Genomic DNA, 21897 nt, shown 5'->3' on the forward strand with positions numbered 1-21897 from the left:
CCCCCTCCCATGCTTTTTATTTTCCTCTGTCTCTTGAGGAAGGAAAGAAAGGAAGCAAATGAGTGATCAGTAGAAACAGGAAAAACACTGAGTCGTTTGTGGGGAGAACAAAACTGGAAAATATAAAAGAAAGGAAAAAAATTAGCCTCATGGGAGGCCATCAGGAAATAAAGAAAATATAGGAGGAGGGGTAGTAAATCAGAAAATGAATTCTGTAACCATACCCCATGAGCAGGCTGGCTAAAGGTTGAATTTCAAATGGCCCAGAAACCCCATCAAAATGAACAGTGCTGCTAAAAAATCTTGAAAGTAGCTCAGCTCTGAATCAAGGCAGAGCTCAGGGCATTGTCTGTTTTGTTGTTGTTAACAATGTATTTCTTTATAGCCCAGGAGCAGACGTGTGCAGGCTCTTTCCCAAATTCCATCCCTGGAGACCGGACTGGCTTTCATGTTTCTGGTGTTAACTCTCCTCTTGGTCACAGACAATCCCCTCCCCCCAGCCTTACATTGATTATTAGATTGTCTCAGCCCCACCTAAACAACACACCAAAATAATGACGTTGAAAAACTATAAATCATTTCAGCGTCTGAGCTTGGAAAACCACTTCAGTCAACAGGCTTGCTGTGAAAAGGTAAAGAAATCCCCAACCTTCTGCTCACTGAGGAAAAGCTGCTACTTCCTCGAACTTTTATTTGTTAGATGGGGGAATTTTTTAGATTAGTTAAAAAAGGATGGAGGGGAAAAAATAACTTTGGCAAACTTTATCTGGTCTTTATTATAAGCCCCAGTCTTGTATCATTGAGCTCAGGCTGGGTCTACACAACGTAGCTAGAGATTGAGATTTATTGGTCTCTAAATGAGAAGATTCATTTGATATAAGAGGTTAACTCAAAGTTCCTATACTGTGACTAGCTTCGGCAAACGCCTCTGTCAAGTCAGCACAAAAGCAGTTTAAAAAAATCTTAAAAACACACACAGATATAGACACACAAACACACTCGCCCCCACTTAAGCTGCAAATGCAATTCTCTTTTCTTTGTTGTTTCTTCTGTCATTAGAAACCTCCAGCTTCACTTTAGGTGGCTGGGATGGTTGGCTCCCCCCACGCACATGCAGCTGAACTTGGCCATTTTGTATCTTTTGCTTTTACTAGCAGTGAATGAAAGGATAAGGGGTGGGGGGGGGAGAGAAAGTAAAAGAGGAGAAGTGAACTAATTCAAATAAAGCAGAATACTTTGTAAATGAAGTGCATGGAGGAGAGAGAGAGAGAGAGAGAGAGAGAGAGAGAGAGAGAGAGGTGGATGGAGGAAAGAGGCTCTAGAATAAAAATAGACAAATTGAAAATTGATGAAATGGGTTTTCAGTGATTAGAGTCTATGAACCCAGTAGAAACCTGGCAGAATGTAAGGTTGTGAAGAAGGGTCCAGGAGAGAGACAGAATATACCAGGGACTTTGAGAGGGGAGCAGGGAGGTGACACAGCAAGGACCTGAGATCCTGGGCTAGAAGCAAACTATGGACATGCTAATGAGGGAAAATTAACCTTCGGGTTGGGTCTGTGACATGGGCCCTCCGCTGAATGCCTGACCCAGGGGCTGCAAGCCGCTTCACTCTGCACCAGGGAAATGAGATAATCGCCCTGAAACTCACCAGCCTTGGTGCACACAGGCTCTGAAACACTGTTGTGGAGAGTGCAGAGTAGCTAGCAGCTCTTCCAAAGAAAAGGAAAACAGATGAGAAGCAACCAGAACCACAACCAGGCACAGAGAGCAAACCCATAGACCCTGGTGCATTTGCTTAACTCCCAAGCCCCTCCAGGCTGGCACATTAAAGAAAGGAGCAGGGCCTGCAAAATAAAAAATATCTTCATCTCTCTTGCTCCAGTCTGTCACCAAATGCCCCGGATAACTGGGCGTTGGTGAGGCAACACCAGGGATAAATGGATTTTATCTCCAGGAACGTGGTCACTGGGCCAGGGGATTATTGCTTAGGCAAAGAAAATATATGGGCGTGGGGGGATAAAGAACAGAGAGAGGTTGAAGAGGACAGCCACAAAAACAAACAAGCAAAAGAGAAATTTGAAGGGAAATTTTTAAAGTGGAGTGGCTATGGTTACACATCACAGACACTGAGACATTAAAACACACACACACACACACAGATTTTATTAAACAAACAAGCCAACAACCAAACGCACATCAAAAACACATTGGCCCCTGCTGTCATAGGGAAAGGGGATTTGAAATGATTGTGGGGTTCTGGTAGGGACCCTTCTGGCCTTTGTTGCAGTTCTCTCCCGTGCTCTCTCTCTCTCTCTCTCTCTCTCTTTCTCTCTCTCAGGGTTTTCCAGAAACCCTGAAGTCCCGGATGGAGAAGGGGCCTCCCAGAAGCTGCACAGGGAGGACTCCCTGTTGGAGGCGAAGGGGTCATGTTTCCAAGTAGAGACATCAACAAACCACAATCTTAGTGACAGTGACAGCGCAAAATTATGTTTAATGTTGCAAGGGGGAAAGGGGAAATATAAAATTAGCAGAGAAAATGTTTCCCAGACCTTCCTTACAATTAGGGCCACAGCATAGGGATGGGCACAAGACGGGGTGGAAACTCGAGGCCCAGACCCTGCAAGGCCACAGCACTGGTGGAGGCAAAGTTCCTCCCCACCCGGGAGTCCTCATTCCCTGGGAGGAAAAGGAAGGCTTCTGGAGAGAGGCTAATGACATTCCACCCAATCACTTCACTCGGTTCAGAACCTTTCTTTTGGAGAAGAGAGGAGGTTCTGGATGTTCTAACCTGGTGGAGATGACAGTTCAATGACTGGCCTGTTCAGTCCCAAAGCCACAGGGTATTAAAATCAGTGATGAAGCTGGTGAAAGGGCAACCCAGCCTGGAAAATGGAGAAGAAAATGGGGGGACAGATATGAGACCTCAGACCCCTCCCCCTCATTTTGAAAACCTGGGTGTCTATAGGGAGAAGATGCTGAGGGGAAGTAAGAATTATCTAATCAGTTAGCAAGCCCCTCTTTGGAACTTGCTAGCAGCCCTGCCTCAGCGGCCCGGTACAGGCGAGCTGGACCCCACCGCTTTCTCGTGATGCTCTGTCTCCATAGGCGCCCCCACCCCCATCAGCCCCTGCTCGGGCCAAGGACAGGCAGACTGCCACCAGGCAGTCAAGGGGATTGGCCCCGAGAGAGTCAGGGAGGTGGGAACGGTGACATTTTCAAGGAGGAAGCAGTTTCTGTTCAATGCAGATTATTTCCTAAACTGCTTATTGAAAGAGACAGAGATGAGAGAAAGCGGGGGTGGGGGGTGGGGGTGGAGAATGAATCCCCGATTCTCGTCCTGTTGTGGTTATAAAGAATTTAATTTTGCCTTTGTCTGGAAACCACTGTATTATTGTGGTTATTAAACAACCTGGCTTCCCTTCTTACTGTCAGGCAAGGAGAGGAGGGATGAGAGAGAGGGTGAATGGAAAATTCACTTTCAAATAATACAAATTAAAAGTAAATGTATTTTTAAAAACTAAATCGGGCTGATAAAGTCAGGAGATGAGAAGTTGCAGTAAGAGAGAGAAATGGGGGAAAAACATAGAAAATAGTCTGATTTTTTAAAAGAATAATCTGTGCAGAATTATCAGGAAAAACAACCCGGGGTGGAAAAAAGCCACTGCCATTTCTTATGTGGTAGCTCCACGACCTTAGGAAAAATGGGGAAGCAGCTCTACATTGGGGTTGTAGTTTCACACTTTGATTTTAGCAACAAGTATCAAAAGATCTAAACTAATTGACTGTCGAGTTCCTTGGCCCTTCTCCAAAGAGCAATATAGATTTAATTGTATGTTGTTTAAAACTCCATTTCTCGAACAGTGTGAAACATGTAATAAAAGTCATAAACCGTATCGGAGATTTCCCCACCCCCTCCCACACACAAGCATAAATACCCAAATGACACTTGAAGATCTTAGCTAATACTTTTAATGGGTTTTTTTAAAAAAAGAAAGGCATCTGAGAGGGGTAGCCACATAATAAAATCGGAACTGTTAATCCATTCTAACTCATTCAAAAAGAACCTGCGGTTGCGGGTGGGATGTTTTGCAGAGAAGGGGTCGGGGCGAGGAGACCCCACGTCAGACCTCTGATTCGTTCAAACTTGGTCCAACTAAACTACACTCCCCTAAAGCAAAGCAAGTTGTGGCCTTCCAGAAGACAGAGCTGAAAGTTGCAACCGAACTGCCTGGCCCGAGCCCTCCTCTCGCTCACCCAGGCTGGGAAGCCAGTTGGCGGCTGTGACTCTCCGCAGGCCTCGGCCCGGCTTCCCCGAGGGAGACAGCAGGGCTGGAGGCGGGTAGGAGCGCTCCAAAGCGGCGTGGCCAAGTCCCCCCCTCGGCCCCTCCCTGGTAGCCTCCCCCCACATTGTCCACTGTTATCCCCGACCCCCAGCGGCTGTTCGGGTCTAAAAGCAGCCCCGGCGCTCCCCTTCGCGGCCCGGGGCATCTCTGAGAAGGGAAGAGTCCCAGCCACGCCTGTGATGTGGTGCCGGATCAGCCGCAGCCGCCAAGTTCGCGGCCGCCATCAAGCCGGCGGCTGCGCGCGTTGCTGGCCGTGCCCTGCCGTGGCCACGCGGGCCGACTGCAGGCGGAGATCTGTAAAAAATCCACGTGAGCCACCCCTCCTCCTGCCGCCCGCGGCCCCTGACACCGCTGCATTGAAGCCGGCCCGGAGGTCCCCGAGGTCTCCGAGTGTGACAGTACTCAGCGTAGCGGGTAGATGGCACAATTTTCTAACATTTAGAGAGAGGAACCCACGCTGGGAGCAATAAGTCCATTTAAAAGCCCTTTATTTAAAAGGAACAAAGATAACTGACAAGCGAAGTACAGAGACATCTCAATGAAATTTCCAAAGAAGAAAGAAATCAGAGGCCAAAGCAAATGCGAACTGGGCTTGACGGAACAGGCCAGCACTTTCCTCCCCCTCGCAAAGAAAGATAAAAGACAAAAAGAAAGAAGTGGTGGTCACCGGGGTTTGTGCGCGTTAATAATCACAGTCCAAACCAAATTCTATAAAATCCACAGCCACAGAAACTTTAAAATGGCCGGTGGGCCCTGCCAGGGCAGGTGGGAGAGAGGCCAGATCTGTTTAGGGGAAGAGACTTGGAAGTTTTGTCCTCTGCCTTGGGGGCTACACCCTAACCTTGGAAAATAGCCGCCTCTAGTTTGGTTTGGCCGGGTCCGGGGAGCCTGGAGAATGTGGGCACTAGAGGCACCCACTCTGGACACACTTAGGGCCCTCGGAGGGCCTGGGGGCCGAGGCCTCTGTCCTCGAGCCATCTCGCCTAGAATGCTGCCCAGGGATGGGCTGGGGGCCCAGCGAGGATCTCACAACCTAAGATTTGGTCAAAGCCTGAGTGCTCAAGAGCCCACTCTCAGGAACAACTGCTACCCCCTAAAAACCAACAGGAGCGCGAAGGCGCCCACTGATGTGAGTCGGCAACACCAAGACAGCCCACGCTTCGTCATGTGCTCTAATATTGCTATCACCCACTGCCCACAACTAAACCTTCAAGCCAGGTCCCCCACTCGCCAAAAGATGAGACCCGCAGGCCGAGAGGAGGCAGAGGAGGGGGCGAGAGGCCAGGAGAGGGGCGGTGCCCCTCTGGTCCTCGGGCCGTCGCTGGCCCCGGGGCAACCCTGGCCCACCAGGCAGGGGCCGGAAGGGGTGAGGTGGGTAACGCCTGCAGGGGGTCAAATGGTTGTATTTGGGTGGGTGCTCAACGACATATTTGCTGAGTAAACCTCCCTTGCTGGGCTGAAGGCGAATCCCCGTTGATAAATCCATCATTACCGTTCGGATTCAGGGAGGCAGCCGCGCCACTAAATTCATCTTACATTTGTAGCGCTTTAATAGACATTTATTAAATGCTTTTAGAGAGAGGCATGGGGCGCGTGATTACATCCTAGTTATAGACAGAACATAAAGACCTACGTTAACACCCATTTGCAGGAAGGAAGGAAGAGGTGGGGAGGGGGCTAGTAAGGCAGAGGGATGGAGCTAGGAGAGATGGGGCGGGCGGGGATACAGAGCCTGGGCGTTATTAGCCAGGGCTGCCTGGTGGGGAGCAAGGCGGCAGCCGCGGGAAGTCTCCGACTGCTGCGGAGCGGAGAAGTCCTGGCTCGCCTCGCAGTTCCCTGGGCTTCCCCTTTCCCTGCACCCCACCCCCCTTCCGCGTGGGGGGCTCGTATTCTCTGCCACAGCACAAGGGATATTCGTGCTGCCTCCGCTGACCCTTTTCGGTCCCCACCCCCCAGCTCCTCCTTTACTTTATTTCAGGCCTCTCCAACTGAGACTCTTTGGAGCAAACTAGGGAGAGAGGGAAGGGAAGCCCCCGCACTTCAGGACCCCGCGAGCTCCTTTAAAGCATCCTCTCCCCCACCCACCCCCCAAACCAGTTAACCAGAGAGCTGAGCCAGGGCTCCCTCAACACAAAGCAGACAGACGCTTTGGCCTCAGGGTGGGATAGTCCCGCTCGCTCCAAGGGTTCTTTGGCCCGACACGCTCTGCTTGTGGATCCCTCCTCCGCCCGGCGCCAGGAGGGAGCCAAGCCACCTTTGCACCTCCGACCATCATCCTGCCTGGGGACCTGCCCTAGGCTAGCCCCGCGCCCCTCGACCTCAACCTCAGGGAGCTGGGCCTGCGGGAATGTCTGGGCCTACAAAGGGCCTAACCCCTTCCTGAGCGCCCCAGGGCCTCACCTAAAGGCCCAGTCTCCGGGTTCCGTCAGTTCTGCGCACGCCCTCGCTCCCCGGGGACGCAGCCACCAACCCCGGCCGGGGACAGCCTGAGTCAGGACTCCGAGCCCTCTCTGGCTCCTGGTAAGGAACACTTCCGCTATCTCAAAGTTGCCATAAGAAAATAAATACAAGTGACACTGTGCTGGGCCAAAGCTCATTAGTTCGTTGTCCAGGCCTAATAAAGAAACAGAGGCGCAAATTATAGAGTTCAGCTTCAACACACGCTCTGTCACCCGATATCAGCGGACGGCGAACCTGATTCCAATTGCTCCGAACTTGCTGCGTAGTTCGCCCCCCACCCCCTCCTCGCGAGCAGGAGGTTGGGTGGAAAAATATAGTTCCAAAGGGGGTAATGATCAAGATTTTCCTCTCGGAAGCCTGCGCCACCTCATTTCCCATCAGTAATCCCAATAAAATTAACGTCGTGGCTGCAATTGAAAAGAGGAGGGCCCGCGACACTCCTGAAATAACACCCTCTCCCCCAGCAAAAGGTAAAAAGCAAAACGGCCCTTTGTTCAGCTAATTAACGAAGGCCCAACTCCGAAAGCAGATGTGTTTGCTTAGCTAATCACAAGCATGTTTCTTTCAAGGAACGTCATTTAGAGGGGGCTGCTCCGGGGGATGGGAAAGGGGGACACAGCACCCCCCTCGCCAGGCCCTCTCTGCCTCAGGGGTCTCTCACCCCAGACTAAGATCCACAGGCTAAATCCGGGTAGCCCATCTCTTACACCTCTCTCTCCCTTGGTCCTACCCCAGAGGCCCACATGGCACCTAAGCGCTTGCTCGAATGCCAAGCCTGCAAGACGCAAGGGGGGGGATGAAAAGTTTTAATGACACAGATGCCATATTAAATGAGGCAGTTTTACAATTCACTTTGAATAAGACGCTTATTACAAGTGTGTTATCAGAAGGACGATAAGATTTATAACTCCAAGAGTCAGCTTTTCTCCTTAATGACAATGGATGTTAAGGAGAGGAAATCTGTTCTCTATTAGAAGAGATGAGAGTCCCTTCCCTGTTTTCGGGCATTTACAGATGCATCCAAGAGGGCAGATACCAAGTCCCTTTGTGTCTCCTTATGAAAAATTCTCTTTCCCCTTTGGCTATGAAACCGGGTCCCCTGGCTGGGTTAGCACCTCGCTCAGTTTTTGAGCGTGAGTTTGAGAGAGGAAAAAAAAGAGAGAGAGAGAGAGGAAGGGAGATAGAAGTGGGGATGGAAATGGACGGGGTGGGGGCCGTTCTCGGCCCTCCAGTTCACGCAGTAAAACTATTTCCACGTCTTTCTTTGCCTTACAAAAGATAGCTTTCCCCTAAACCAACAGCGTAAGCAAACTTTAAAAAACTGGGGTCCTATTACAAACCAACGCCCAGCACTAACTGCTTTAAAATTACTGCATAATTAGATTTAGTTGAATTTCACCATTAATTAGGCAGCCGCACTGCAGGGAGCCTTTGAAATCTGAGAAAATGGGAAAAATCATCTGAAGCACGTTTTTTAAACCTAACTTCAATAAATCTTGACGCGGCCCAGAATTCAGAGTACCTCACTCCCCTCCCAGGCGGCTGAGGGTAAGGGTCTCCAGGCCTGGGCTGGAGTTGCAGTTGGACGTAAGGGGCGATTCCCCCGTCGACTGAAGGCTCAGCCCGGGCCAAGACACTGTCTCTCCAGAGGCTCTCAGAAGACCCTCTCTGGGCGGCCAGGTCTGTCCCACGGCCGACCTCGCCTCCTCTCAAACCTATTAGATAAAGGGGATCCCCCGCTGTGAAGTGCTCCTGTCAGGGGCGCCGTCCACGCCGGCTCACACATTTCTAGCGCCTGCGACCGCCCGCCCGGAACCCGCCCTCGGCCCCTGCGCACCCCCAAGTCAGCCCTCCGCCCAGAAAGCCAGCTTTCCTCTAAGTTTGCCATGCAAGCAGCAAGTTGTGCCCACGTCCGGCGGGGATCGCAGCCCGGTCCCCACCCCCCAGCTCGGAGGAGGCCCCGGCACAACCCCCCGGCGCAGCCCCTGCATTAATGAGCGCGAGAACTGACCGAGGTCTGTTAATACTGGCCTCTCCCCCTCCCCCTATACCATTCAAACATTTAAGATCACGGTTGAGGATACAGACTTTTTCTCATTTGGTTCTTGTTGGGAGGGGAGGCCTGAAATAAACTCTCCGGATTATAAGGGGGAGGGGGCGAACAGAGAAGGGGATACTGTGTCACCAATATGTTCCCTAGTAATTCTGCTGCTTTAATTACAGAATAATCGAGGACCGCACTCACTCGCCAGAGAGTTTAAAAGAGGGTTTTCTGCCTGCAGATGGAATGGCCTTTAGCCGCCCCCCCCTTTTTTTTCTTTTTGGTAACCAATGTGTTTTCTATTACCCGGCCCTGTCGTGCCTGGCAGCCCGGCGCTCGCGGTGCAATGGGAGACGCCATGTTGGCTCAGCTCATAGGACCAAGTCAAAAGCGAGCTTCGAGGCAGAGTTTCACACGCTCGAGCTCCCCCTGACCGCCCCCCGCCCGTCGCCGCTTAATGCACATCCCAGGAGTGCAGCCCCGCGCGCCCGGCACCCCGGACTTTCCGGGGGCGCGGGCGGAATTCCGCCGCACGTAAGTGGGGGGCGGGGGCTGGGGGGGCAGGCACTTCTCAGCAGCTGCTGCCAACTCCAGGCTCCCGTCCCCGCAGCCGGCCGGATGCTAACCCAGCGGTCTCCGCGGAACCAGCCCCGGACGTCGCCCGCTAACTTTGAGCCCCAGTCCCTGGCGGCCCAGAGAGAACTCTTGGTGAAAGGCCGAGGCAGGACGACCGCGAGCCGAGCGAACAGGCTAGAATTCACCGTCCCCCACCCCAGCTTAGTCTTCCCCCCAGGTTTGTTTGAAAGTGTCGAGAAGCAGCGACCGACTCTCTCTCTCTCTCTCTCTCTCTCTCTCTCTCTCTCTCTCTCTCTCTCTCTCTCTCTCTCCCCCTCTCCCTCCTCAGACTATTGTTGCATCTCGCCTCTAACTGGGTTCTCTCACTCCCCCGAGCACCAACAGGAGGAGGGGGAGCGGGGTTGGGAAAAGAAATAAAGCGAGCTCAGATCAGATGGAGGAAAAAAAAAAAAAAACCAGCAAGGAAAAAGAGACACTTAAAGGGAAAGAGTCGCCATGTTTAGCAGCTTTTTTAAAGATCTCGTCAATTTCACACAGAACGCACTCGCTGGGTCCCAGCCCTCGTCTTTTGTCCAATTCAGTCGCAGCAAAGATCTTTTGTTCTAACTCAGCGTGAAAAGAAAAACTTTCTTTAAATGCAATAAACTTAAACCAAACTCAAGACTCTAAACAGATCCTCCTCCGGCCACTCTAAACGTATACAAGGGGTTTTGTTTTAACCGTTTGAAAAATTTTGGGTCCTGTTTTTCTGCCTCGCAGACCCCAAGCTCACTGCTGAAACTTAGAGAGAGTGAGAGAGAGATTTCCAACGTCTAGAACACATGCTTAAAGCATAATAAAACAGGGACTGTCTTTTGCTTTGAAAATCATAAATTATAATTTAATGCCAATAATAATTTACAACAAATGGCTGTTTACAATAAACTAACACAAAACAAACAAGGAAAAGGGCCTGTGTTTTACTTATTAGAGAAACTTCACACACTCACATGGATAGCACTTGCAAGAGGAGAAAAAAAACAACCTACAAAACCTCGATCTAGAGGTCAGCGATGTTCTGCCATAAGAACATACTTATATTTATGTATGTATATATCTACAGAAAGAAGCTGAGGGTCAGATGGAGAACTCCGCTCAAATGCACAAATCAGACAGATTTTTCTGGTCTACATGTATTGACTGGAACTGAGTATCAAAGTTTAATACACTTTACAAAATGATCCCTTTTCTTTCACATCCCCTTACCCACCACCCCCTTTTAAAATCAAACCACGGCACGGGATAGTGGTGGGGCTGCTGCAAAGCCTCAATAGGAACAAAATTGCAAAAGCTCCCACACACCGAGCTTCCTCCGAACCAGGAAAAGAGAAAGAGGAAAAGACTCCAAAACAAGATACTTCCAAATCCGCACACCCTGTAAAGTTTCCTTCTTTCTTTCTCTTCCTTTTCTTAATTTGGCTTTTAAGGACAAAGGATCCCAAGAGCAGTACAGGCTGCATCTACACAATCTGAAATGTCAAAATGTCGACGTGTTTTTATGTACAGAACTCCAATGGAAAAGATTCCCTTGACCTGTGGTCATGCTCTCACAGAATGAACGTACGGGGGGAGGGGGAAGGCCAACTGCAAGTTATCATATATACATTAAAAATAAACCCTTCAGCCGCTCTAAGCTATACCACTGAATTTGAAATCCTCTCAACAACCACACTAGATGAGAACCACAGAATATTTTTAAAAATCACACCTACTTAAGGAAAAACTCATTGCAAACAACTGCCTTCTATTTACAAGGCTGTGATAGCCTGCTTGAACGGTCTTCTGCGTAACTGTCAGAAATGTACAAAACAGTATTTTTTTCCTGATCATAAAATAGATACTGATCTCAAGATTTCTAATACTTTTCACAATACCTTCCCTAAGCAGGCACTTAAGTGTGACAAATATAAGGGCCTTTTTTTTTTCCTGGAAAATCCATTTTTAATTAAAAGAAGGATTAGGTGAATGGGGGTGGTTTACTATATCAGTATGGCACTTCCTAAACCATAGATAAACCATTAACTTCAGCTCCCCCCACACACACACCCAAATTAAACAGGCAAATACACTAGTCTACCTTTGAACAAACTGGCTGAGGGGAGTAAACAAATAGAGCCCCCGGCCCAGCTCAGTGAGAGCTCACAGGGGCTTCTCGAAGGAAAGACAGTGAGTGGGGACAGCCAAACAGGTTTCAGATATCAAATAATATTTTAATTTCTGAATACTTTCAATTTTCCTTGGAATATAACACACAAAGACTCGACCAAACAGTTCAGTTATTATAACTTTTACAGTATACAGAAATGTTGCACTTAAAAAAAAACCTTCAGTTTTTTTAAAACACAAACTGTAAACTCTAAGATACTGAATCAATCACGTTACCTATAAGTGCCAACAGTGTTATTTTGTCATGCTGATTTCAATGGTATTTTTTAAAAAGGGAAAATATCAACAATTATAATACAAAGGGTTTGCAAATATACAAACAGATATAGGATTTTCATAACAATTCAAGAAGTAAGCGGGACCCAATTCAAATTACAAAAGTTCACTTTTTATTCAAAACCTCAGCATGTGTCTTGGACACATTCCTTGGCTGCCAATAAATTCCACAGTTCATTCTCTTTCTTAAAATATTTTTAAAAAGCTAGGTTTGTCATGGTATCTTTTTTTGGGGGGGTGGGGAGGGTAGGGGAAGTTAAGTGTTGTATGTGGTTCCTCCAGTTCTCAAATTAGAGTGCTCAACTTCACCTAAAATTTTTGGTCACCACTTGTAAGTGCGTTTCCATCATCTTTGAGTTGCCTTTTAAAGTTTTATGTCTTCCTATGATATTTTCATGGACTGAGTTTTAATTCTTGCAGAACATATATTTTAAGGATACACAGTTTTTAAGAAGCCAAGATTATATCAAAACTTATTATAGAACCACAGAATAAACTGGTTTGGAACCAGAAAAGTACAAAAAAGAACAGCTAGAGGTACATAGACACAGGACAATTAATAATTTGGAAAAAAAAAGACTTACTTTCTCCATTCTGCTAATTTTTCTCCCAATCTCCTTAAATGCACTTTTAGCAATATTTTTCCAAAATTTACCAAAAAAAGAAAAAGACTAATTTCCTTTTTATACAAAAATGATAAGTAGCAAGTTGTTCTGACCGACACAGGAGTTTGTTTTTTTTAATGCATTCTGTAAAAGTTCATTTGACAGTCTTTTTTTTTTTGGAAATTCACAGTCCATTAAATTCTTCCCCTCTCTTCTTTTAGCAAACTTGTAACATCCTTTTATATCCTTTCTTAATAGAAGGAATTTAAGCAAACAAACCAGTCTTTTGCCTTTTCTTTCTCTCTGTTTCACTCCCCCTTCTTATCTTGATTTATTTATTTATTGAATTGCCATATACGGCCAGTTAAAACTGCTGCCGGACAGTAACATATCCCGGATGAGGGTTTCGATGGGGGTTTTACCTACCAAACGGACGAAAAACAATTGCTCTATGACTGAGGAGGAGACCGTGCGGAGGGAAGGGAGACGAAGCAAAAGCTTTCCGAATCGCGTTGGTTGGTTGGGGTACTGGCTCCTAACGTATTCTTCCAAAGCACACTGGGACTTTTCCTGCAAGCTTTCCACATGGGCTACATCAGAGAGACCACAGGCATCTGGAAGAAAGTTTAAAAAAAAGAAGAAGAAGAAGACGAAGAATTCAGTCATCAGATTAAGAGGTCTGAAATGGGTCACATGAGGTGTGTGTACAGTGCTCTGTCAAACTGCCCCAACCGGAGTTGGAGCAAATGCCTACCTACTGAAAACTGGGATGGGGGAGTTGGGGGGGTGGGGACCGCAAGAGATGGTCCTGGGGTATTTGCTTTAAAATAAAAACACAGCTCAATGCATTGCAGGCTTTCCCTGTCCGAGTCCTCAGGCTTGGTCACTGGGAGGCCCAAGCAAAGTGCATTGGGTAAATCTGGCCCAGGTCAGTAAACAGACAGACAAACAGATGAAACCAAAACTGCCAGTGCTCTGCCCCCTCCTCCTCTGTAAATAATAGTTTGGCTTATAATTATACAGTGTGTGGGGGGGCAACAACCTGGCCCAGCCCCGGGTAATGGCGCCCACGACCCAGCCTCAGATTCTCCCCAAAGAGGGCGACTCATTTTTCTCCAGTCTTTGAAACTGATTTAAGTGGCCCTTTAAAACTGATCTTGTCAGTTTAGCCTATTGAAGGGCAGCCATGCAAACTGTGATCTCTCTGTTCATTTGAGCTGTTTCTTTTCCCTCCTTTTCTTCTCTCTCCCTTTTTCTCCTACTACCACCCCCCCCCTTATTTATTTATTTTTTTTTACACCCAGGTCCCTGCAAGAAGAGACCCCTCCCCGTTATCTTCAGGAAAACACTTTTCTTTTTCGGATACGTGAAAATACAATAAGTGCCTTTGAAATGAGAGGCTTCTCAGTGAAGGCAGTGCAGGTTGTGACCTGACCTTTGGGGGCTCCCCAGGCAAGACGAGGGCTAACACATGCATACTGTGAATTCTTAAAGCAGATATTCAAAAAGAGCTGCCACCACGTCCATCCCAAGAAACAGAACACACATACAATCTCCTCATGTGTGGATCTAGGACTTTGCATGTATACAGAATGCATTGGTGTCTGTGATCAGGAATTAAAAGATCTGTTTGCATAGGACTCCTTCTTACAGCGGACTGTCTCAGAATCAGATAACAGGAACCTTTATCTCTTTGTGAGGTGATTTGCATTCTCCACACAGGCCTCTACATTTTGCAAATAGTAATAAATTAAACTGTTACGACAGTATCAGACATTTCTTTCCTTGGAAGACCAAGGGTAAGTCTAAGAGCTAACAAGGATGTCAAGAAATGAACCACCACCCAGATGGTCTGGGAACTTGGGCTGGGTTAGGGTTTTGGGAAGGGGTGAAGGTGGCTATAGGCTAGGGGAAGATCCTGCCTGTACCTTTGCATCAGGCAAATGTTCTAGTTATGACAGGTCCCCCGAGAAAAATAATCCAGATCCAAGCTTCTGCATACAGCTATTCCTTGCCCAGACACTGTCCTTTAATTGATTACCTAAGGACTTTCAAAGGCAGAATTTGGGGTGGCAGTGGAGGCGGTGGATTTTATGTGAAGAACAGCAATATGTAAAAGACAGTGGGTTAAGGACTCAGAACCTGCAATAGATTCAGCTAATGACTTGGGCCCCCAGAATTCCTTGGAACAGTAAGGAAGAGACTGTGGATCTTTTTGTCTGCCACAGGAATTCCACAGCTCTCCTCGTGTCCTGATTACAAGCTGCAAAACCTGCAGTGGGTGACTGGGTTCCAAGCCCTACCCAGGTCCAGATGTTTGTTATCCTGAACTGGGAACCCCTTCCCCTCTCAGCCGTGACAAAGGGATCAGCTGACAACTTAGAACAGGAATGTGGAAGGGGTGATTTCCACCCACCTGGGCTCTGCTGAACTCAGCCTGGAGGCAGCCAAAAGGCTCAGGTGTGGCCCAAAGTGGTAAGCCAGACACCTTCAACAATCGTTTGGCCTCAAGAGTTAATTAATATAAGGTCTATTACTCACACAGGTTAAACTACCTGCAAACTAATTAGATTTCATAATGCAGTCAATGATGGTTTTATATCTCAAGCAATACTCATACCCAGCCCAAGTTGGCATACACTTTGGGTTATTTGCAAATTGCCTTAACTGTTTGCCTGGGCAGGGGAAGCGAGAGGCCAGAGTCTTCAACCCCCTACAGGCGTTCTGAAGAGTTATGATGGCCCCTTTCTTCCTCTTGCCCCTTTCTGACAGCTCTTTCCCCTCTCCTGGCAGTCTGCATTGTTTTAATAAAAATATGATTTTGAAAATTGCTGCCCTCAGGTTGGATGTGCCTGGAGCTCCAACTCCTACTGAATTAGCAGGCAAACTTTTCCCCTGCAGGGGCAAACTTTCCCCTGCAGGGATGATACCAAGACTGCTCCAGTGCCTAGGGGCATCTTCTAGAGGTTCAGCCAGGGTGACAGAGACAGCCATGGGGTAGAGGAGATTCCACAGGCTCAGCTGGCCCAGAGGGCCTGAGCTAAGGGAAGGAGCAGAAGCATGCATCCTAGTCTGGTGGGAGGGGAACAGGCCTGAGAGGCTTCCCCATGGCCTATTTTGAGAGTCTGTGTCTGAAGCATCCTTCTTGCAACCCAGCCTTCCTCTCCTCTCCCCTCTCCCCAGGACAGGCCTGGTGGGGCCCCAACAGCTATGCAAAGTTCCCATTCCAAGTTGCACAGACAGTTTGGCTTTTTAAGGGGGAGGCTGGGCTAGTTCTGGGGGCTCCGAAGAGTTTAGGCCCTAACTCCGAGCTAGGAGCGCATGGGCATGAGAGGGCAGGGCTCCTTCCTACCTGAGGTGAACAGGACTATGGCCTTGAGGCAGCTGTACTCGGCGGAGTCGACGTGCAGCGCTTTGAGCTTCTCCACTTGCTCTTGGAAGATCCGTATGTGGTCCATAAAGGCGACCACCCGGTCGGCGGACATGGGCGAGGCGTGTAGGCCGGCGGCGGCCAGTAGCGGGGCGACGTGGAGGGGCATGGAGCACTGTGCCGCGTTCAGCACGAACAGCTCGCTCCAGGTGAGGCGAAGCAGGGCCACCTGGTCGGTGATCTGCAGGTCAGGGAAGAAGGGGATGTTCCGGGCCCACTCGACGGCGCTGAAGAGCATCCGCGCGGCCAGTTCGCAAATGTTCTCGATGCCCATGATGTTGTTGGGCTGCATGCACTGGCTGCCGAAGCGCGACGTGGGATAGGGTTCGGCGCGCAGCAGCAGAGAAATATATCCGGACAGGTACGAGTGGCAGTTGAGGGGGTCCCCGTTGGTCAGCGCAAACTGCCCGTGGGTCGGCTGGGTGGGCGGCATCCTGCCCCTCTGCACCGCTGCAGGGAGGAAAGGAGACACTCCGCAGTTAATGACCAGCTTCGTTCCCCTGCTCCCCCGTCAGGGTTTGCCCCAGCCCGACCCCCACCTGACCCAGACCCCGCGGGGCGCAGGAACAGGCGGCCTGCCCCTCTCACCAGCGCGCTAGGGCCACAGACCTGGGAGTCGCCGGGAGCCCGGCTGCACTCCTCTCAAATCACCACCCAGGCAAGCTCTGGCGGCCAGGGCGGCACACTGGCCTCGGAGGCCCACTCCGGGCTGGGCGGCCGAGGACCCAGAATTGGCCGCTTTGCCTCGCGGTCCCCGGCACGATGGGAGGGATGGAGCATTCTGGGGGCATCTTTCTTCCTTACTGCTAAACGGCTGATATTTTTTATTGATTGGAGGAGAGGGAGCGGGAGGGGCGAGGCTGGGGGGAGGGTGAGACGCTTTTGCAAAAGACATCAAGCTGCACCCCGGACGGCCTGTGGCCACCCCGGAACCGCTTTCCCCCAACCCCGCAACCCCAGCCCCGCGGGCCACCCCCGGTGAGAGACAAGCTGAGAACCGAGGTCTGGCGGCATCCTAATCGGTGTGCTCGGAGGAAGAGAGACGGAGGGAGAGGGCGGAGAGACAGGCCGGCCGAGGCGAGAGGAAGCCGGGGAGAGGCGGGGAGCGGGCGGCCGGCGCAGCCCGGGGAGGGCCGGGGAGGGCCGGGGAGGGCCCGGGAGGGCCGGGGAAAGCCGGCCAGGCTCGGGCACGAGCTGTTATCTGACGCCGGACGGGGAGAGTCGCTCTCGCAGAAACACAAAGAAACCGCGGCGTTCGCTCGCCCCAACCCGGAGCCCGCGCCCGGCGCCGAGCGCGCCATTGGCCGAGCACGGCTTGCGGCGCTCGGCGAATTTCATATCACAAAGACCCAACTCGCTCAGAGCGAAAGCAGCCGCCCAGGGCCCCTCGCCCACCCTTCCCCTAACTCCCTATCGCGCTCTCCTCCTTTCAAAAGTGAAAGGAAAAAAGAAAACAGAGGTTTTTTTTTCAGCCGAATGTTAATCCACGGAGGGTCACATGAGTGCTGCCCGGGCGGCAGCGTTAATACGGCGAAGTGCGTAAAATTGCCATTTGTAATTTGAACCTCCTGTACAAAAGTACAATCTCAGGTTGTTGGGTTTTTTTTTTTTGGTTTTTTTTTTTTGAGCGGGTGGGGGCTGGGGAGAGGGGTGGGGAGGAGGGACATGTGTTGAACATGCAGGAAAAACAAGGAGAGAGAAAAAAAACTGAGAGGAAAGAGAGAGAAGTAAACCAGGCTTTAAAACAACAACAACAAACAACACCCCATCACTTGCAGAAAGGCGAACTCGAATGAACTGGCAGTCAATGCAAAGAAAATTAAAAGAGCCCGAAGAGAGAGTAGAAGAGGAAATCAGTCGGCCAAAGCATGCGGATTTGGGGATCTGGGTTCCAATGCAGAACTTGCTTCTAGTATAAAACCCCTTTCAGCTGCAATACGAAGAGAAGAGCTTGGGGCTTCCGTGTCCTTACCCAGAGCAGGCTAGCCAAACGCACCCAGGGCCCCGGGACCCCAGGCGAGGGGGGTAAAAATGAGAGGCCAATACCTTCCCGTCTCATGCCCACTTTGAGGCACTTTTTGAGGCGGCAGTACTGGCACTGGTTGCGGTGGTGCTGGTCGATGGGACAGTTCCGGTTGGCGCGGCACGTGTAGCTCAGGTTCCTCCGCACGCTGCGCTTGAAGAAGCTCTTGCAGCCCTCGCACGTGAACTGGCCGTAGTGCTTGCCGCTCGACTTGTCCCCGCACACCACGCACTCGATGTGCTGCTGCTGCTGCTGCTTGTCACCGCCCGGACCGCCAGGGCCGCCCTGGCCGCCGGCCGCCGTCTGGGCCGGCGTGCTGGCCGGGCCCCCTTGGCCGGGCGTCTGTGGCGTGTGCGGGGCGCCGGGCGGCGGGCCGGGCACAGGCGGCGCCTGCGAGGCCTGGCTGCCCTGAGAGCCGGGCACCTCGTCCTGGGGGTCGCGCCACGTGCTGACTACCATTGCCATATCTATGGGGGCCGCGTCCGGACTTCCTGCTCCCCTGGCTGCTGGCGGCGGCGGCTCCCGGGTCTCGGGCTCCGGCGCGCCGCCTTTTGTGTGTGCAAGGGTGCGAGAGGGCGCCCCGGGTGGCTCGGGGTCTGGTTGGTTGAGGTTGGTTAGTTTTTCCTTTTTTGTTTCTGCTTTGCAAAGTTTTGTCGATTGCTTGTCTGGCCCGGTGTGTTTGTTTTGTTTGTTTCTCTCGGCTCAGCTTTGTTGCTTTCGGGGGGCTTTCCGCCGGGAGGGGAGGGGATGGGGCCGGGGGAGAGCAAGTGGGAGCAGAACGTGGAGAGAGAGGGAGGGGAGGGAGAGCTGCAAGTCGATTGTCTGGCTTCAAGACAGAAGTAAGAGGCAAAAAAAAAAAAAAAAAATCTCTCCAAAGATCTCCCTCGCTCTCACTCTCTCCCTCCCTCTCTCGTTCACTCTCTCGCTCTCAGAGCTGGTGTGCAGCCGAGGAGTTGGAGGAGGAGGAGGAAGAGGAGGAGGAGGAGGAGGTGGAGGAGGAGAGGCGACTGTCCGGGGGCCAAGTCCAGGGCAGCCCACAGTCAGCCATTCAGGAAAGCCATCGAAATCAGGAGGACTAGGAGAGCAGAGGCGCCGGTCTCGGGCGCACCCAGAGAGCCAGGCAGGCCGGGGCGGAGGCCGGCGGCCCACGGAGTGGCCGGAGCGCTGCCCGGGTCCGGGGGAATCAGCATGAAAGTGGTCCGCGTCGGGCGCTGCGCGGCGTCGTCCTGGCGCTGGGCCGCCGCCGCCGCCTGCCACAGGCGCCCGGCGCGCGCCTCGCTTGCTCCGGCCGCCGCCGCCCGCTTTCGCCGGATAGAGGCCGCTCGCCGCTCCCTGCGGGCCGCCTGGGCCGCCGCCGCCGCTGGAGCCGCCGCCGCCGCCGCCGAAGCCGCCGGGTCGGGCCCGGAGCCGCCGCGTCTAGCGCCGCCGCCGCCGCTGAAGCCGCTGCTGCCGCCGCCGGAGCCGCTGCTGCTGCTGCTGCCGCCGCCGCCGCCTCACACACATAGGGAAAGAGTCAACTCGCCGGCGGCGGGGGAGAAATGATAAAAGAGAGAGAGGAGGGCAGATCACCACCTAGAAGCACATCCTTCGTGCGCAGAGGGGGGAGGAAAAGACGGAGAGAAAGAATGAAAGAGGGGAAAAAAGGCAGCACGGCACCCGGAGAAAGAAGACAACTCGGGGAGAGGAGGAGGAGGAGAAGAAAACACACACGCGCGCACGCACACACACACCGCGGAGAGAAAAGAACAGAGAATCAAAGTGATCAAATATGCTAAAAAGGGGGGCGCGGGAGGGAATGCGATTTATAGGCGCCGGGGCTGGCAGAAGTGGCTTCTCCGCGATCAGCTCACTGAGCTCTCTATATAGTGAACTTTGACACGACTGCTGCAACTTAGCGCACGTTGCCATGGCGACGGCGCGCCTTATAAGGCAGCAGCCGGGGTTGGCCTGGCCAGGCGCGCGCGCACCGCCCCCTCGCCGTCATTGGCCGGAGCGCGGCGGCCCCGCCATGGCGGCCGCGGGCTCAGCCCGGTCCTAGCGCGAGCAGTGTCGCGGCCCTGGCGCGGGGGGCGAAGGGGGGCGGGGAGGGGGCGGCTGTGCCGCCGCCACTGCCAAGCGGGGGATGGGCCCACACTGGCCCCGGGCACGCGGCCACGGCTCTGTCCGCACCCCGCACCCGAGGTTTCCGCTCCAGAGGGGAGAGGACCGCGGCGCGCACACACAACGCCTCTTAAAGGCTCCGCGAGAGGCTTTGGATGGAATCGAGGACTTCGACTCTCGCAACTTGGCGATGCCACCAAATCCGTCGTTCGCGCACCACCCGGGACTCCCAGCGCATCTTTATGCCCACAGTACCAGAGAAAGAGAGAAGTTCCCCGGTTTCTTTGCAGAGGGGTAGTGGGTGAGGATGGGAAGGTGCCTCGAGCCGAGCTTGCAGGCATTTTCCAAACGAAACATTTGGTCAAATCCGGGTGATGGTAGACCCTTCCCTTAGTCTACTCTGATCACTTGCTTGGTTTGGTGGCTATTTTTTTTCTTCCATCCTTCCTTCCTTCCTTTCTTCCTTTCTTTCTTTTTCTTTCTTTCTTTCTTTTCTTCCTTTCTTTCTTTCTTTCTTTTCTTCCTTCCTTCCTTCCTTTCTTTCTTTCTTTCTCTCTCTCTCTTTCGTTTTTTTAGAGAAAAGGAGCCGTCAGTGGCTGTGTTTTCCTTGTAGGGTTAACATTTCACAGGAATGTGGCCTGACATTTTAATTGCTCAAATAAAGCATCTCGGATGCTGAGAAGCAGAAATAGACTTCATCTCATTGTCATGATGCAATTAAAATCAATTTTCTTCAACTTTATCCTCTCTCGTTAGTTTCAGCTAACTCCCAAGCCCACGTCCTGCCACACATCCAGTCGTGGTGAGAGGTGAAAAGACCTTTCTGCCCGCTGATGGACAAGCGGAGGCAGCCTCCCAGCGTCCCCTGTGCATACCCTCTGTACACATATGTAAGCGCACATATATCAGATGCGCATTTGTCAATGTACACAGACAAAGGCTTCAGCGACTATGCTTCTAGGTAATAGAACAGTTGAGTACGACTTCATTGTTCCTCAAGTTCCTTTTAAGCATTCATACAGTCATTAAAACACACCCAGAGATTCTGCCCCAAATTGGGAATAATAACAAGTACAACTCACAGGAATCACGCACAAGCCATATTCTTCCTCAGGAGATTCACTGCAATGAGAACAACTTCATCTCCTGTGCCATTCTGCTCAATGTGCTAAAATCATCAAGCCAGTTATGTCTCTGAATTCCAGGGCTTTTGGTTTTAAGCATCAAACATCTAGAATTGCCCCTCAGAACACACTGTATTCCAAATCAGTAACCTGTCTGTTGGATTTTTACCAGTTAGTGGATTATGATTATTCAAAATTTATAGAACAAAACTGTGACTCCATCATACACTCTTTGCACCAAGAAAAAACTGTAGACTGGTAATGCAACCAGGTTTATGAACAAGATATTTTACACAAAACATGTTGAGCTTCAGGAAACATGAACACAAAGAGTAAATTAATGATCATAGGAAAGCATCCTTGATAGTTTAAAAAATCGGAGTGATGAAGGATTAAAAAATAATAAACCATACATATAACTGACATGTATAGATTGCACTTTGCACTCAATACCCTTTACACACATGGGGAGAATACGAGGTAGGAACTAAATGAAGATGTAGGCAGATAGGCACTAGTTTATAGGGAAGGAAAGATTCTCCTTATGCTTCATTCTTGAAACCTCCTTAGCCCTCACCCTTCCTCCGCTGAAATCACATATTTCACTAAGGCTGCAGGTGCTGGGATTATTTGGAAGTTGTTAAAAAAAAAAAAAAGAACTATAGTGGACACTGAGCTATCATAAACCTGGTGTGTAATGAGATTGCCATAG

General features: G+C 50.9%; 1 protein-coding gene across 4 annotated transcripts in view; it reads right to left on the bottom strand.

The window, feature by feature from the left end:
- Positions 1 to 11650: 11650 nt before the first annotated feature.
- NR2F2 (nuclear receptor subfamily 2 group F member 2) overlaps positions 11651 to 21897 on the bottom strand; it is a 115221-nt gene continuing 104974 nt past the window's right edge. For 2 of the 4 annotated variants that reach the window (XM_060155946.1, XM_060155954.1), the window contains exons 2-3: positions 15861 to 16388; positions 11651 to 13122 (exon numbers count right to left, since the gene is read on the bottom strand). In XM_060155946.1, coding sequence (XP_060011929.1) covers positions 12848 to 13122; positions 15861 to 16388 — 803 coding nt within the window. In that variant the 3' untranslated portion in view covers positions 11651 to 12847. Of the gene's footprint in view, positions 13123 to 15860; positions 16389 to 16547; positions 16780 to 17984; positions 19213 to 21897 lie in introns of those variants that run through there. The other 2 variants (XM_060155940.1, XM_060155960.1) reach the window with 2 other exon arrangements.

The sequence above is a fragment of the Lagenorhynchus albirostris genome, chromosome 1, assembly GCF_949774975.1.
Source record: "Lagenorhynchus albirostris chromosome 1, mLagAlb1.1, whole genome shotgun sequence".
In the NCBI taxonomy this organism is placed as follows: Eukaryota; Metazoa; Chordata; class Mammalia; order Artiodactyla; family Delphinidae; genus Lagenorhynchus; species Lagenorhynchus albirostris.